This window comes from Siphateles boraxobius, unplaced genomic scaffold (genome assembly GCF_051911475.1).
Source record: "Siphateles boraxobius isolate OS27281-9 unplaced genomic scaffold, OSU_SipBor_1 130, whole genome shotgun sequence".
NCBI classification, from domain to species: domain Eukaryota; kingdom Metazoa; phylum Chordata; class Actinopteri; order Cypriniformes; family Leuciscidae; genus Siphateles; species Siphateles boraxobius.
Window position 1 is genome coordinate 34,213,237 of NW_027508734.1, and position 18,295 is coordinate 34,231,531.

The 18,295-nt window shown below is 44.2% G+C and overlaps 1 protein-coding gene across 1 annotated transcript in view; it reads left to right on the top strand.

The window, feature by feature from the left end:
* Positions 1–14,407, top strand: part of bean1 (brain expressed, associated with NEDD4, 1) — a 72,291-nt gene extending 57,884 nt beyond the window's left edge. Inside the window, 1 exon segment of the mRNA XM_077229287.1 lies at positions 13,309–14,407. Coding sequence (XP_077085402.1) covers positions 13,309–13,666 — 358 coding nt within the window. The 3' untranslated portion in view covers positions 13,667–14,407.
* Positions 14,408–18,295: the final 3,888 nt, after the last annotated feature.

The window sequence follows — 18,295 nt, forward strand, 5'->3', positions numbered from 1 at the left end:
TCCCTGAGGAGCCGTGTTCCTTAACAGGGGAAGAAGGGTGTGGTGCAAAACATTTCTCGCCCTGTTGGCCTTTGCTGAAGAGAGCGAACAGCTTTATGTAACACAGAAGGATATAGATAGCCTAGAAAGACCTCTGCGCTATACCTTATTATCATACAGAAAAAAGCCAAATTAGATTTCCTGTGATTCATCGCAGTGCAGGCTTCGACATTTGGAATGTGCCTTTATCTTGATAACACCTCACACACACACCTGCACATGGAGGATTCTCAATCAGAGTTATTATTTATGGATGAGGAGTAGGGGAACACACCGCTGAGGGTAACCAGGGTAACAACAGATGTCTTATTCATATTGATTATAGGTTACACAGCAGGTGTTGTGAACCTTTAAATGAGCACAACTGTATCAGGCTATACAGGCTATTGAACCATAGAACCATAGAACCATGTCCCTGCCCTGCATTTTTTTTTCAATAATCTGTTTCACTCCGATGAATGTCACAATACTGAAGAAAAGATCTGTCACTTCTTTTGTTACAGGAGTATCAAACACAGGTGCATGGATACTTGCAGATGAAGTTTTACAGTGCTGTGATTTGATTCAAAGATGAAATAGTGTATAGACAAAAACAAAGTAAAACTAGAATGTTTTAAATTTTTATTTTATTAAAGGCCTATAAATATTAAATAATAAAAAATAATAATTATAAACTTATTACAAACACCAATCTGAGCTAAGTAACAAACACCCTGATTGGCATAAGGTTATAAAAAAAATTAAAATTGCTTGTTTTCTAATTTAGTAACACCTGTTCTATGTTACGTTGATTATGTCTCTCCTTGTATAAGCCCTCAGTTTTTTGGGCCTTTCCAAATATCCACACTTGCGGCCTTGGCCACTTGAGACGCGTGCACGCGACATGAAGTAAGTGCGCCTCGTCTTGGTCTCAACCCCAACCCTTAAAAGTATTGGCCTTGTCTTGGTCTCAGCACATGCTGGTCTTGGTCTTGACTAGGGGTGTGCCATATCATACCGTCCACGATAATACATTTTTACATGATAAAAAAGTGTCATATCGCGATATCAATGATATAGCGACCCGATGACGTATGGCGCATTTACTTTCCCTAGCACGCACAACAACAACACCTGTCTGAGCGCGAGAGCAGCCTCTCAGCCTCCGATGACGATATAGCAATTTCACAAACAGCTTGAGTGTTCAGCGGGGCTGCCGACGCGCGTCTTCTCTCGCGCGCGTTTAGGAGTCGGGACATGACTGAATGGTCTCTTGCACAATCGGGCCATCAGTGCATCGTAACTAAAGTTTATAATTTTCAAGTCTTCTTAATTCTTATCAGTTTAAACATTCAAGCGGTTTTAAACTATCCAGTAAGCTACTCGCGCACTCTCTGAGAGAGTTGCACTGCGTGCATACATAGAGTAGCCTACAGCTCGCGAGAAAATAAAGTTATTTTTCGCGGATTATATCGCTTTAATGGGGGGAAAAACGCAAAATTGTGTAAAACTTCCGGTCTTGGTAAGTATACTCATAAACACAGTCGGTTATGTATAAAACGCATGTGACAGTGTGACAGACAGCATAATGAAAACAGCAATGGATCCGTGCACTAGCTGTAAAAGTGACAGCAGCCATAGGCTATGCGTCTGTCATTAATGTTGTCGTCAAAACAACAAAAGATAGCTTTAATTGTAATGAATGAGAATTATTAGCCTATGTATTTAATTTAATCAGGAAACAGAACTAAAAGACTATGTGTTATTTTACATTTGATTACTTTATTATGTTTCTGTAGTATTTATGAATACTGGTGTTAGACCTACACACATTTAACATTTAATTCAAAGATTGAAATCAAGCTTCCTTGTGTTGTATAAACTCTTAACAACAAAATTACCACATTGTAAAAACGCAATGAGTGAGCAAACATTTAGGTGAGATAAACATAATAAGAAAATTTTCAACAAAAAAAAAAGTCTATATCATCATAAATATCATTATTGAAAATATTCTTGAAATATCGTGATAGAATTTTGAGGCTATATCGCCAACCCCTAGTCTTGACTTGGTCTCAGTTTAGGTGGTCTCAACTTCAACACTAACATGTAGTTGTTCATTGATTCTCTGTGATCAAGTTGATGTTTTTAAATTCCCGTGTATCATTATTCCTGTGTCTCACTCTTCATTGGATTAAGATACACAGTGCTATGTGACAAAATGCCAAACCGATTTAAAAAAAAAAAACGGATATTGCAGCAGCCTTTGTGGTATGGAAGCTTATGTGTAGCAATATTCAATTTGAAATGCAACGTTTGGTGCAAAATGAAAATGATAATTCAACTATATAATTTACATTTGCCATTTCATACATATGTTTTTATATGTAAATTGAATACATATTTTAACGCTTTATAAGTTGCAAAATTAAAATAAAAATGTATTAAAGAAATTATTAGATCTGTTTAAAATGTTCAAGCAAAAACTGTTGCAAAATGATAATTTAAATGTTATTTTTCTTAATTGCATTTACACTCACAGTTAAGACACTTGCGATTGCATTTTCATTAAATGTCCCGCAATGAATGTAGCAAAATTCAATGTGCAAATTGAAAATGCATTCCGAGCCGATCACGCCCCCGCCCCGCCCCCTCTCTCCCTCCCGCTCTTGTCAATCACTGCGTGAAGTTGGCCCCGCCCCCACCCAATGCAAAACGTCGGCAAAATAGGCTCAATCGTTTTTACTTCATTTGTGCTGTTACTTTGCTTTATTGTTTGTGCTGCTTCAATTTTTTAGATATTTAATAGATATTTAAAGAATATTTATAGGTCATTCTGAGGTCACCCAGCCACCCACATCCTCCAAATAAAATAGTCTCGTTCGTTTGTGCCGGTTAAAGTTTTGTTTGTGCAGCTTCAGTTTTTAAAATATTAGACCAATTATAGACGGTGGCATCGAAACCCATCAGATTCCGTGATGGCCCTATATATTTATAAATATCTGATCAATATGCTTTATAAAATAGAAAAGGGAGATGGTTAAACATCAAATTAGTCACTTTATTGAAGATTACATTCAGATATGGTGAAATAAAGAGCGGACACATTTTCCAGGATGTAAAGGCTATGAACCGTCAGATTCCGCAACACATAGCTAGTATATTAATATATCTAATCAATATGCTTAATAAAATATAAATGGGAGATGGTCATACATCACATGAGTCACTTTATTGAAAATTACAGTCAGTTTTTGAAGAAATAAAGAGCGGTCAAATTGTTTGGTAGCTATGAATTTGACCCGTCATATTCTGTGATCTCAGAGTAGGCCAATGCATGTGTAAAGAAAACCTGAAGGATCTCCAACATTATTGGGTAATTATAGTTAATATTAATAAGAATAAAGTTAAGCATATGTGTATCAGACAATGAGGATATTTAATACAAAACGAAACAAGCATTAACAGAGTCCTGCATCAGACAACAACACCACAGCATAATGATGACATCAAACTGGTGATAAGGCAGAACATTCTCCCAGACGGTCCAACAACGCACTGGTTCTATCACCTGCAGACGCCGCATAATAATCTTCGGAAACACTACAATTTCTCTGTTCACGATCCTCTTCATCTGCCAGTAAATGTACACTCGTATCAGCTCTGCCGCCGCCACGTTTCCTTCCAACACCTCAAAATGTTGCCGAGCCCCGCCTTGATGCAGTGATTGACAAGGCGGGAGGGAGGGAGGGGGCGGGGCGGGTGCGTGATTGGCTCGGAATGCATTTTCAATTTGCACATTGAATTTTGCTACATTCATTGCGGGACATTTAATGAAAACGCAATCGCAAGTGTCTTAACTGTGAGTGTAAATGCAATTAAGAAAAATAACATTTAAATGATCATTTTGCTACAGTTTTTGCTTGAACATTTTAAACAGATCTAATAATTTCTTTAATACATTTTCATTTTAATTTTGCAACTTATAAAGCGTTAAAATATGTATTCAATTTACATATTAAAACATATGTATGAAATGGCAAATGTAAATTATATAATTGAATTTTCATTTTCATTTTGCACCAAACGTTGCACAAATGTAATGAAAAATGTAAATTTAAATACAGAAATGCATTGCCATTTTACATATTGCATTGCCATTTTACATATTGCATTATCATTTTGCATATTGCATTTCAGATTGAATATTGCTACACATAAGCTTCCATATTATGGCCCTCACTGTGAAAATCTTCCTTAATATGAATATTCTGCCTGTTTCTGTTTGTTGGCTGTTTTTTTTTTTTTTTTTTTGGATGGGAGCAAATTAAGGCTCACTGGACTTGCTTGATGTGGACAATCTTACATGGCAAGCGGTCTAGTGTTGATGTCCTTGCCTATAACCAGAACAAGAAGCCAGACAACACCTCCACACACCCGCTAAGGACCCAAAGCCAGAGCCCACCACAGACCCAGAGCCTATGCCAACCGAGTCTGGCCAGGTGTGTGAGCCAGCCCTTATGTCCGTCCATGAGCTTGAGACTGAGCCAATGTTCGTCCTAGAGACTGAATCTACACTCTCTACGTGTATGGACAACGAACCAGAGCCCATCACAGACCCTGAGCCGGAGCCTGCCCAGTCAGACCAGGTGTATGAGCCGGTATCACTGTTCATCTCTGAGGGAGTGTTACTATAGTTTTAGAGCATGGAATGGAGTCCCGCCCATACTACCACCACTGTGCGGTTCCATATTGTCACGAACACACACACAGACAGCGTAGATCCAATAGCAGGTATTTATTAAAAGGGGTAATCCGTACTCACATCCAGTCCAGGCAAGGGTCAAATTCCAACAAAGACAGTCCAAGAATAAACAACAAAACACGAGAGAGAAGCAACAACAGGAACGGAAGTGTGGGGACATTAAACAACGAATCCGTACACATACTAACACAGATAGGGAATATATACACAGATCTAACAAGACTAACAATGAACAGCTGGGAACAATGATGACGGGGAACAGCTGAGTGCAATGAACTGATGAGTGAAAGTGACAGACAGAATGCTGGGAAATGAAGTCAATAGTGAAGGACACCGTGATAACGAGGACCTCTAGTGGACACCTGGGGAACACAAACCCAACACTGTGACATAACCCCCCCTCTACGGAGCGGCTACCAGACGCTCCAAGACAAAACACACAACACAAGAGTTCAGGAGGGAGGTGGAATGGTGGAGGATCAGGGGGAGGGATGGGGGGCCAGGTCCATGAAAGGGAACAGAAACAGGGGGTGATGGTTTAGCCGGGGGCCAGGGCGGATGCAGACAGTCCAATCGGGCGGCCAGGACGAAGCAGACAGTCCATCGGGCGGCCAGGGCGAAGCAGACAGTCCATCGGGCGGCCAGGGCGAAGCAGACAGTCCATCGGGCGGCCAGGGCGAAGCAGACAGTCCATCGGGCGGCCAGGGCGAAGCGGACAGTCCATCGGGCGGCCAGGGCGAAGCAGACGACCCATCGGGCGGCCAGGGCGAAGCAGACGACCCATCGGGCGGCCAGGGCGAAGCAGACGACCCATCGGGCGGCCAGGGCGAAGCAGACGACCCATCGGGCGGCCAGGGCGAAGCAGACGACCCATCGGGCGGCCAGGGCGAAGCAGACGACCCATCGGGCGGCCAGGGCGAAGCAGACGACCCATTGGGCAGCCAGGGCGAAGCAGACGACCCATCGGGCGGCCAGGGCGGTGAAGACCCCTCGGGCGGCAAGGGCGGTAAAGACCAGGGCGAGGGCGACCATGGCACAGGAACAGCAACAGACACCGGCTCATGCACTGGAACAGGCACTGGCTTTGGAACAGACATTGGCTCCAGCTCTGGAACAGACACTGGCTCTGCCTCCGGCTCTGGAACAGACACTGGCTCTGCCTCCGGCTCTGGAACAGACACTGGCTCTGCCTCCGGCTCTGGAACAGACACTGGCTCTGCCTCCGGCTCTGGAACAGACACTGGCTCTGCCTCCGGCTCTGGAATAGACACTGGCTCTGCCTCCGGCTCTGGAACAGACACTGGCTCTGGAACAGGCACTGGCTCTGGAACAGTCACTGGCTCTGTCTCCGGCTCTGGAACAGGCACTGGCTCTGTCTCCGGCTCTGGAACAGGCACTGGCTCTGCCTCTGGAGCAGCAGTCACCGGCTCAGGAACTGCAAACACCAGCTCAGGAACAGTCACTAGAACAGAAATGGTAACAAGGACACACACAAACACATAAACAAACACTGGCTCAGGCGCTGGAACAGGCACTGGCTCTGGAACAGGCATTGGCTCTGGAACGGGCATTGGCTCTGCCTCCGGCTCTGGAACGGGCATGGGCTCTGCCTCCGGCTCTGGAACGGGCATGGGCTCTGCCTCCGGCTCTGGAACGGGCATGGGCTCTGCCTCCGGCTCTGGAACGGGCATGGGCTCTGCCTCCGGCTCTGGAACGGGCATGGGCTCTGCCTCCGGCTCTGGAACAGCAGACATGGGCATGTCCAGGATCCTAACCAGACGCTCCAGATAGTCCAGATCCAAGAAGGCAGACAGCACTGGCTCTGCCTCCGGCTCTGGAACAGGCATTGGCTCTGCCTCCGGCTCTGGAACCGGCAATGGCTCTGCCTCCGGCTCTGGAACGGGCACTGGCTCTGCCTCCGGCTCTGGAATGGCCATTGGCTCTGCCTCGGGCTCCGGCTCTGGAACAGCAGACACTGGTTCCGGCTCTGGAACAGCAGACACGGGCATGTCCAGGATCCGAGCCAGACGCTCCAGATAGTCCAGGTCCAGGAAGGCGGACGGAACGTGAACAGTCTCTCGCTGGGCAGACGTGACGTGAACAGTCTCTCGCTGGGCAGACGTGACGTGAACAGTCTCTCGCTGGGCAGACGTGACGTGAACAGTCTCTCGCTGGGCAGACGTGACGTGAACAGTCTCTCGCTGGGCAGACGTGACGTGAACAGTCTCTCGCTGGGCAGACGCGACGTTAACAGTCTCTGACTTGAGAGACGTGCCGTGAACAATCTCTGACTGGGCAGACGGGACTTGAACAGTCTCTGACTGGGCAGACGGGACGTGAACAGTCTCTGACTGGGCAGACGGGACATGAACAGTCTCTGACTGGGTAGACGGGACGTGAACAGTCTCTGACTGTGGAGACGGGACGTGATACATCTCCCTTTCACCTCCTCTGCGGCGACCTCCACGGGTCCCACGGAACTTTACCAACCGGGTCCCCTTAAACAACTCCCTTCTCTCCCGCTCGGTGGCTGGGGAAGAGATGTTGCAAAACATACCGCTGGATCTTGTGACGACGGATTCGTTCTGTCACGAACACACACACAGACAGCGTAGATCCAATAGCAGGTATTTATTAAAAGGGGTAATCCGTACTCACATCCAGTCCAGGCAAGGGTCAAATTCCAACAAAGACAGTCCAAGAATAAACAACAAAACACGAGAGAGAAGCAACAACAGGAACGGAAGTGTGGGGACATTAAACAACGAATCCGTACACATACTAACACAGATAGGGAATATATACACAGATCTAACAAGACTAACAATGAACAGCTGGGAACAATGATGACGGGGAACAGCTGAGTGCAATGAACTGATGAGTGACAGTGACAGACAGAATGCTGGGAAATGAAGTCAATAGTGAAGGACACCGTGATAACGAGGACCTCTAGTGGACACCTGGGGAACACAAACCCAACACTGTGACACATATCCACAAGGAATGGAATGATGATTTGCATGATATCATTCCCCAAAATATCCAATCTCTACTGGTCTCATCCAGTTTCCAGTCTCATTCATCAACACTATTTGCAGCCAGCCTCAAGTCTCCTTTGTAGCTGCTGGTCCCACCCAGCCTCGAGTCTCCTTCATCTTGTCTTGTCCAGCCTCCCACTCCCTCCTCCTCTGACAATGGCATTCAGTTCCCTGGGTCTGCCTCCACTGGTTCCCTTCAGCCCCTCGGCTCCTCTGTCAGTGGCTCCGCCTAGCTGCCCTGCGGCTTCCAGGTCTTCAACTCCTCCATGGTGTGTCGATCCCCTAGCTCCAACTCCACCTGCTCCACTGTGGTCCATAATCCCTTAGGCTCCACCAGGCTCCTTCATTTCTCTGGCTTCACCTTGGCCAGTCATCACCCTGGTTGCTCCACAGACTTTCTGGCCTCTGACTACTCCTCGTCCCTCGTCCCCGTCAGCTCCACTGGGCTCTTCCTTCCCTCCAACTCCACCATAGTCCTCACTCCCACCATCTCCGCCCCGTTCTTTTGAGCCCCTTTCTCCACCTCAGGCTCTGCCTTGACCCTCCAGATTTTACACTGTCACCCTGGGTCTTTATCTCCTCGGCTCCACCACAGTTGGTCTGGCGTTTGGCTTCCCCCTAGCTCCTCCCTCCATCTTCTCTTCCTTGGTGTTTGCCTCTGATGGATCCATCAGTTTCCTGTCTTTTCCTGCCTCTCGTCCACTTCTGGAACCCCCTTCCAGCCTATTCTGTTGGTTTTGTTACAACACGAGGAGATGCCTTCAGGCAGGGGGGTGTAATGTAACTATAATGGTCTCATTGCTTGTTTGTTACCATTCAGTCAGTCTGTTATTTTATTATAACCGTAATCGGAGGCTTCCATAAATATTTAGTTAATTCGTAGAGTTACACTTCAACTAAGTTTAATGGTGCAACGCTAAAATACTTAGTAGTGCGTAAGTTGCAACTTAGTGCTCATTTTCTTCAAAACTAGGCTAAGATGTAACTTACACAAAGCTGGTGCCACTGGCCCCTATTCCATTTCTTTGTTATTTAGGCATCATTAGTGTTTAAAGTGTAGTTGATTATCTGTGTTCCTTAAAGTCTCTAGTATCTTGTTTTTTCTGCGTCTCGCTCTTCATTGGATTAAGCTACATAACAGAATGCAGAGTTGGGTGAATAACACATTACACATTACATAATTTATCTAAGTATATATTAATGTGGACTTAATTGGACTCAGAATGCTGCACTGCAGAGGAAGTTGCTGTTTGACTTTGTATGTCTGCAAATCAATCACATAATGTAATGCAAGGTAAGGTACAACCTAATGAAAAGACTGCATAACTCATTTGTGTAGAATCCAAGGAATGCAGTCATTGGCCACCATTGCCAAGTTAAGTAGCGGTGTCTGCTGAAGTGTGTGATTCTTAGACACGGTGACGCCACAGTATAGCTGAGTGCAGTACTCTCAGAGACATTTGCCAGAGCATTGTGGGGTTATGAGCATTCAGTCACGCTGTCATTATAGTTTGACCTGCTTATGGTGGCAGTGTAAAGTTTCCAGACATGGAGTCATGTTAGCTGTGGTCCCCACCTGTAGCAAAATGTGCTGACATCTGGATTGGTATCCTGAGTTGATGTGCATGTGTTTATGTGCTATTATGTAAGTTATCTTGCATTGTCAGGGTTTTCAGGGTCTGGGGGGAAATAATTCTTATAAAAACATGGTTAATACCAATTTAAATGTCAGCTGTTGTTTTAAAGTTCATTAATTTCATCCTCATATCAGACACTTAAGGTAGAAAAAATATATATATATATACATATATATATATGACATACTAATCATGTAAAAAGTGTAACAAAGTCAAATAAAAAATGTTGACTTGCATACATGATTATAATTCTAGTAAAACATTGAACTACAGCAAAACTTTACTCGCAGATGAAGCCTGAAGAAAAGGACTTGAAAATAGAATGAAAAAATCTAGGACTGAAAGGGCTGGGGTAGGTAGAAGAGGAGACTCTGCACAAGTCATTTGTAGTTGAATTAGGTTTTTGTCCTTTTTGGAGCTTCACAGCTTGACAAAAAAAAGGTAGCGCTTTTATTTTACAAACCTGTTCTGCATGTACATACTATGTACTTATTATAGTAATTGCAATAACTGGGTAATAACTAGGTACTAACTCTGAACCTAGCCCCAAACCTAACCTTAACCCGTAGTTACTTTGGATAACCCAGTTTCTTAGGTAAGTACACTGTAAGTACATATAAGTGCATGTACTATAAAATAAAGTGCAACCAAAAAAATTAAATTATAAGTTCACTATTATGGCCATTTTAAAGAATTGTTTTTGTAGTCTTGAAGTTTAAAAACTGAACAAATATAATTTAAAAACCAAAACATTTTCAATTATAGTATATCATGCGTACAAAGAAATGTTATGGCTGCTCAATTGCAAATATAAAATGGGTTTTATTTGCAGAAATCTTGTGGATCTCTTTCATGGAACCATCTGTTAGATTAAGCTGCCATTGGTGAAAATTAATGCTTTTACAATTGTTGATCATATAATAAACGTATCCGATATCAGCAGTAGCAGCTGTATTGAGGGGTGTCCCATATACTCCGAGATCTACTCCCTCTCATCCTTCGTCAAGCTTCAGTGAGGTGATGAGGCCTAATTAACACACCACCTGTTCAACTGGAAGAGGTAATGATACCAGGGGAAAATGGCTAAGCATGACTGGCACCCATTAAAGGAGCAAGTACAAAAAAATATTTTTTTAAGTGGTTCATACTAAATCAAACTAGTCTCTCTCTCTCCTTCTCTTAGAGGTTCTCTGTCTTTTCAGTTTTACTTATCTTGTCATGATGGGGATCAAACCGCAAAATCTGTCATGATTGAAGGTCATTCTTTAGTTTTGCCGCTGCATCTCTGGTTGGCTGACAGTTGAAAAACAGTTGAAGTTATTAACCAATGTTGCATTCATTTTTAAATGGCACATTAAATTCAATAAAATTCATTAAAACACATTAAAATAATTAGTTTAGCCTAATATTGCCTGAAAATGTATAATGTTATAAATGTGTTTATTTTTAATATGTTTAATTTTTTTTACGTCTGTCTTTTTGTATGGAATACATTAAGAGTCATGAAAGTCACTTATGCTCAGAAAGGCTGCATTTATTTGATCAAAAGTAAAAAGCAATATTATTATTACAATTCAAAATAATTGTACTACTGTAATACATTTAAAGATATAATTTATTCGTGCGATGGCTAAGCAGGATTTTCAAACATTTATTATTATTATTAATGTTGAAAACAGTTGTGCTGCTTAATATTTTTGTGGCAACTATGATACTTTGTCAGTAGAAAGTTCAGAATAACAGCATTTTTTAAATTTAAATCTTTTGTAACATTGTAATTTTCTTTACTCTAATTTTTGATCAATTGACTCCATCTAAGCTAAATAACAGTATTAATTTCTTTAAAAAAAAAAAAACTGCACATCTTTTGTGTAGACAAAAGATGCATCTATGACAGAGATCTTTGTGCCCACCACAAAGCCCCCTCTCATGTGTAAGCCTGGGGTGGCGGCCTAAACCAATTCTAGCATCCCGTTTTCGCTCTCTCTGACAGTCTGATATGGTTAACCATGCCGAGATCCAATTACCCTGCTGCTATTCGCTCTTACTCTTTCTAACACTCTGTGCCCTGCTCTTGCTGAGGTCAGAGGCAGATGACTGCTTTATTGCTACTGGAAGTGCCCATGACCCTGGTTAATGTAGCTCACCTCACACACACACACACACACACACACACACACACACACACACACACACACACACACACACACACAACTCAAGCAAGCAAGTAAGCCATTTCACTCCCTTTCTCTATCTTTTTGTTTGCTTCTCTCCTGGATGGAAACATCAGGCTTTGAATCTGATATGCTTCACTTGAGCATTGTTTGCTGTGTAGCAGGGTATTGCAAAGATAATGTAAAATTGGCAACTTGATGTGGTGGGAAGAAGAAAAAAGATAATTGAATGAGTCAAGCATGATACTTAGCATGAGCCAAGAAGATCTTGCATCCAGGCATTATAATACCATAAGTAAAATCTGAGCTCTAAATGTAAAAATCTGTCATAAATCGGACACTTGTGGTACATGTGGTGAAGCCTAAAATGTCTTCGCTACACCTTTAATTTTTCTCAACTTAAACTATACTTTTTTTATATATGTATTATTATATAATATTTTTATTATATTCATTTGTATTGTTGTTTTTTTTTTTTTAGCGACCCGGATCTATATCTGGATGAATCTCTACTTGTCGAGATAATATAAATCTCTCCTGATATTAGAGTAACAATTACAGAAGAATAAAATAAAGCATATTTTGTTACCTTTTGGATCTTGGAAGGGTTCAGTTTGAGCAGATGTATTATACCATCATCACTGTCCTCATCAGAGCTCATTTCCCAGTACATTCAGCATCTGGTTCATATTCATGATCTCAAACATATTCTCAAAACTATCAACATCTTTAAAATCAATATTTTGATCACTGATAGCTTCTTCACGAGATCCACCATCATTCAGTTATCAAAGATTCAATTGTTGTTGTGCAGAAAAAAATATACTAGCACTATTACACACCTCGGTTGTTAGTGACCATATTAATTTTTTTCAAAAATGTATGGGAAATCAGGCATTATTTTATAATTTTATAATTTTTTCTTGCTATATTGTTTATTATAAATTGATGGAAGAACACTTGAATATAGAAGGATAATGTCTAACTTTAAAAAAAAAAAATTTGAGGAGGAGGGTAGTGAATGACGTCCCGGGTCACTAAAGACCCGAGGTATGCGTTTAAGGGTTAATTTATCATTTTAGATTCATGTCATTGTTTGACTATGTTATTTGTGTGTCGTTGCCACTGCTGAGCCAAAGAATAAAGAATCCTGAAATATCAAGAGAAATTATGAGATTAATCCCAATATTTTGTTCTGTTAACAGCCCTAATATTTTTGAAAGATTTCATACATTTAGGTGTATTTGAAATGTATATTTAATATTTTTCATATAATACTTTAATCATTTCTGTGTCTTTATAATAATAACAGTAAAAAAAGCCTTTTTTTCATTTTGGAGAAAAAATTTGTTTTATTTATAATATCACACTAAATATTTCCCTCATACAGATTATATGTATTATATATTAGCAAGGGGATCAACATATTTAGAAGTTCTTGACAAAGCATTTTTTGAAAATCCCTGGGCCAAAACATTTCCTGCCCCCAGTGGTTAGAATAGTTAACCTACCAAGTTTACAGTACATATTTTGTGGTTTCCTAAAAAAGGTGTGCAACAGGATCCTCCTATATTTAACAAAATGTGATATTATATTGATAGAAATGTTGTCGAAATGTTTTGAAATCAGATGTGTATATAATCATATTTAATCAAAATGGTCTTTTTTATTTTCAGTTACGATGAATGTGTGGGACAAGGAACACAAGTATATGTTCCTACGGACGATCCACCCCCCTACTCCCTCACAGACCCGTGTCGTGCTCACTATCACAGAGAGACGGAGGATCTGCCCGCTGGTGCTTCCTGGGTGTCTGCAAGCAGCTCTTCCCAATACCCAACCAGACTACGGGATTTCAGACACCAGCCAATCGCCTCCATCTCTTTGTCAGCCTTACCTTTTGAAGAAGCGCCCCCATACGAAGCAGTCGTGAGTGAACAAAACCAGCCCCTTCCATTGATGCCCCTGGATCTGCTCAAACACACTGCAGCGGACAGCAGTCCTCAGGACAGCGTTTCCCACAGGATCCTGTAATCCTGATCTCTCCAGCACACTCATGCATCACCTGTACCAAACCAGCTTTGAGAGGGACTCTTTTGTGTGGCTGAGGTCTCCCTGAGTCAAGAGCTGAAACCCACACCTGCAGAAGCCCACAATTACCTCTCACTTCACCTGACGCAGACACTGCACCTCCTGTTTTATCTGACAAAGCGGGAGCCGCCATGAGAACACAGGGCTAGCGACCACTTTTTTTGTGCGTCACCTCACCTAGTCTTTTGTTTATGGTCTTCTCTTACTTATATACTTATAGATGATTTCAACTTCACAAACACCACAGCTAATTTAGGATGGCTTGACTTTAAAAAGAGCAGAAAGCCTCCCAATGAACATCACCTGGAGAAATTTACGTGGGAATAGAAATGTACCTTTCTTTTTAGTCTGACAATTTGAGCGTGTTCTTGCATGAGTGAATATTTCCACGTGACTATCTCTTACAACCTTTTTTTCTTCTTTTCTTCAAATTTAGGGTTGGTTTTAACTATTTACGTTTTGTAATCTGTAAAGTTTTTTTTAAGATAATATTTTGTACATTTCGTAGAATAACTAGCAAATATGAGAAATTACCTTTAAAGCAATTTGAATGTCATCAGAAAAACGATTTGCTTTTTATCCATACTTTTCTACTCACAATTTATTTGCTCCTTACATCAGTGGTTCTCAATCAGAGGGTAAATTCCAGCCCCAAAAGTCCTATAATTATTTATATTAACACAATATTAATTAAAATACTGAAAAAAATTGATATACAACATTAAACGTCCTAGTTGCGTATGCAACCCACCGTTCCCTGAAGGAGGGAACGGAGGACGTAGTCGACGCCGACTGAATGGGGATCGCGTCAGAAAGCCTATCATCTTCGAGTACTATTGAACGAGCCAATGTAATTGGCGTGCGTGATTCGCATCACACATTCTGCCCCCGCGGCGCGGGTATAAATACGGAAGTGGATGCACGCACTAGTTGCTTTTTCGCTGAGGAGCCAAGCGTAACCCGGAGTCAGCGGTGGTCCAGCGGTAGTGGCAAGGGGACTACGTCCTCCGTTCCCTCCTTCAGGGAACGGTGGGTTGCATACGCAACCAGGACGTTCCCTTTCAGTCGATAACGTCGGACGTAGTCAACGTCGACTGAATGGGGATAACCTATGAAAGCGCCACTAAAGCTGCCACCTTCCAGCGCCTAGACAAAAGCCTCCTGATGCCCCCTGCAATTAAGGCGGGGAAGGACAGGGCTTAGGCCAGGGAAGTCACTGCTGTTCCAACAGGACCACTGGGAAAGCGTTCCCGTATGACGCTGCGGAAGCACATCCTACCCGAAGGGAGGTAAATGTGGAAAATACACATATGAACTGGCCGGATGACCGTGCAGTATAACATATGGAATAACACTGGGGTGGCTCCAGCCTAAGACGGGGGGAGACTCACCGGACAGTGACGGTAGAGAGACTCTGCCGAGGGAAGACACGGGCTCGCCGTAGGGAGCCGTATCGCGGAAGAATACACATATGGGGTCGCCATAGGGACCGCAACATATGGACCCAGCCTAACACAGGTTCCACACTGCTTACAAGTGGTAGGCCTAACACCAGACGTTCCGCACGTCCGACGTCGGAGGGGTGTGGAGGAACTAACAGGGTTCAATTTTAAGGGAACTCAACTGGAGTAGAAAGGCGCACGTATACAGTCCATAGGAGGGAAATGGCGCAGCAAGCCAACACTTGAACCGGGCTCACGGTGAAACTGGCTTCATGAGAAGGGAGCCCACAGGAAGCAGCGGTTCAACTGCTCCCTCCTGACTTGAAACTGGCTTCATGAGAAGGGAGCCCACAGGAAGCAGCGGTTCAACTAGGTGTCGTCCAGCCCCCAACTCTAGAATCTGTTTAGCAAAGAATATCGTCAACGCCCAGGCGGAGCACTTCACACTCATCATAGAGGAGCTCAACACCTAAGTGAACATGTTGCATCTCGGAAATTTTACCGAAATGAAAGCAAGCACTAAGTGGCCAACTTTGCTTGGAAACAGCCTTCCCTCTCTGCTGAATTCTTAACAGATATTTGTAGAGCTGGTCTGAGGTCTATGGCTTGTGTTCTGTACACGTTTAACCGCTATAAGCGAACGGACAGAGAAAGCCAGGGCTGGATCTGCCTCCTCCAGGGGCAGCGCTTGCAGGCTCACCACCTGCTCCTATTACGGGAGAGGTAGGAACCTTGGGCACAATCCGAGCCAGGGTCTCAGCTTGTGAGAGTTAGCCGGCCCAAACTCCAGGGAACAATACGTTGACCGAAAGCGAGCAAGTCCCTACCCTCTAGTAGAGACCATGCGAGCAGGAGAACTGATATAACAGAATTTTTAACTCACTGCCTGCAGTTGCTCAGGGGCGGTCTCTGCAGTGCAGTTGCACCAGAGATAAGGCCCAAGAGGATAAAGAGGGACGCAAGGATTTACATTACCTTGCTCCTCAGGAACCTGACGATCGGGACGTGCTTCTCCATACTTCTGAATCACGATGAGCGTCGTTTAAACACCGAGGCAACATCATTTTGAGGGTGAAGGAAAACAGCCTACTCCAACCCATCTTGCAGGAAAGAGAGCACTGAAGTGATCGAAAGCTTTCAGAATCTCCTCTGGAGAGAAGACACACTCAATGACTAGGTTCCACTTCTAAAGGCGTAAGCACGCTACCCATTTCTAGGGGGTGCTCGCAGAGGTGATGGTAACTATCACAGGTCCCTGTGATAGCCACCTGAACCTCCGCGTTCAGATGTAAGACCGCCCGGAAACTCCAGGGGTAGAACGCGGGTGTCATCGTGCCCCGTCCCTGAAAAAGTGTTCAGGGGAACACAGGAAGGCTGTCGATGGGAACCAGGTCTAGTTGGGCCAATAAGGGAAAACTATGAAGACCTGCTCCCTCCTGACTTGGCGCAATAAGACAGGAGCATTGCTCAACACAACATGTGAAGATCACTGAGCTTCAGGAGCATTTTCTGCTCAGCACTTGAGTGTGATAAGTTCACTGAGCTTCAGGAGCATTTCTGCTCAACACCTGAGTGTGATAAACTCACTGAGCTACAGGAGCATTTCTGCTCAACACTTGAGTGCGAAGAACTTCACTGAGTAACAGGAGCATTTCTGCTCAACACTCAGTGTGAAAGGATTCACTGACTTGAGCAGGCGCCAGACGAACCTGAGTCGCAGTCGCTTTTAGGAGGCTCACTGGGGAAACACATTTCTGCAGGACCCTGGGGCAGCTGAGAGCTAGTGTCTGTCCAAGGGTAGACCGCTCGGACAACACTGGCAAGGAGACGAAACCGGAGGGGCAACTGGGCGGCTCTGGAGTGGTCATGACCCAGCTGGACCCCAGGGGATGGAGTCTCCACTCACCCTGGCTCTAACTGTCATGAGGCTCGTCGGCGGCACGACTGAGTAGAGCGGAAATAGTGGAACAAAGCGTCCTCAGAAGCTTCAGACTCCAAGGAGGAGGTGGCGGGTGAGTCGTGACATGCGAGGGAAGCTTAAGCAACGGTCGCAATGTCCAACAACTCAAGGCACATATGCCCGTGTAGTCGAGGGTCGCCCAGGCTCCCGTTAAAACACGCCCTTTATAAATGACCCCTCAGTTGAAGAGGGTTTGGCAGCAGACCGGGATGACTATAGTCACACAGGGTGAGCTGCTCTGCCACGGTCACCTCGGGCCTCGGTCATGAAGCTAGCGCTTAAGCGGTCATATATGGAGGAAGCCAATGGCTGCATCTACCATATACCCCAGGAGCCTCTGAAATTTCTTTCAGTGGGACCCTTTCTCACTTCAAACACCAGCTGAACACATTATCATTGGAGAGACGTGTTAGACCGAGTCCATCTTCAAAACTGAAAAAGAGATACTCAGCCCGTGGGCGAGATTACTCTCTCCCAGTTTACCTGCAGACCCAACGGGCTCTGGAGCACTCGAAGGAAAGGACTCTGTACTGATACTCCAACCCTCACACGCAACGCACAGGATGGCCTGCGGTGCGGAAGGTAGAGATCTGAAGCACATGTCTTTCAGGTCGGAGCTGCAGACCAATCTTGGGCCAAGATGGTCAAAACCCACCACCTAGTAGCACGAAGAACGAGTTTACAACTGGCTGGAGGAGCGGCTATATCAAATCCTTTGCTAGCAGGATAAGATTAGCACGCACAAGTCAGGAGCACTGCTCAACACTCGGTGTGATGAATATCACTGGATTTTCAGGAGCACGTCTGCTCAACACCCAATGTGATGATTATCACTGACTTGAGCGGGATAGCCGAGCCTGAAGTGGGGCAGCAAAGTAGAGAGAGTGGTGTTAGTGTGCTGTGCAACACTTACCTGTCTCCACTAGCGGCAGGGGGCGTGTGAGAAGGCGGGTGACCGGGTCCTCGAACGCACCAAGCTGCCTGCTGGCGACCAAGGGGGAGCTGAGGAGTGTAAGGCTATACAGGCTCACACCCGCCAGACTGGCCCTCTTGGGACCCAGGAACAGATGAAATTGCTCTCTCTTTGAAGTGTGGGTACCGCTTGCTCCGCTTTTCTTTTTTTTGGAGGGGGGGAGCCAGCGGCAGAACAGACACACACACACAAACAAA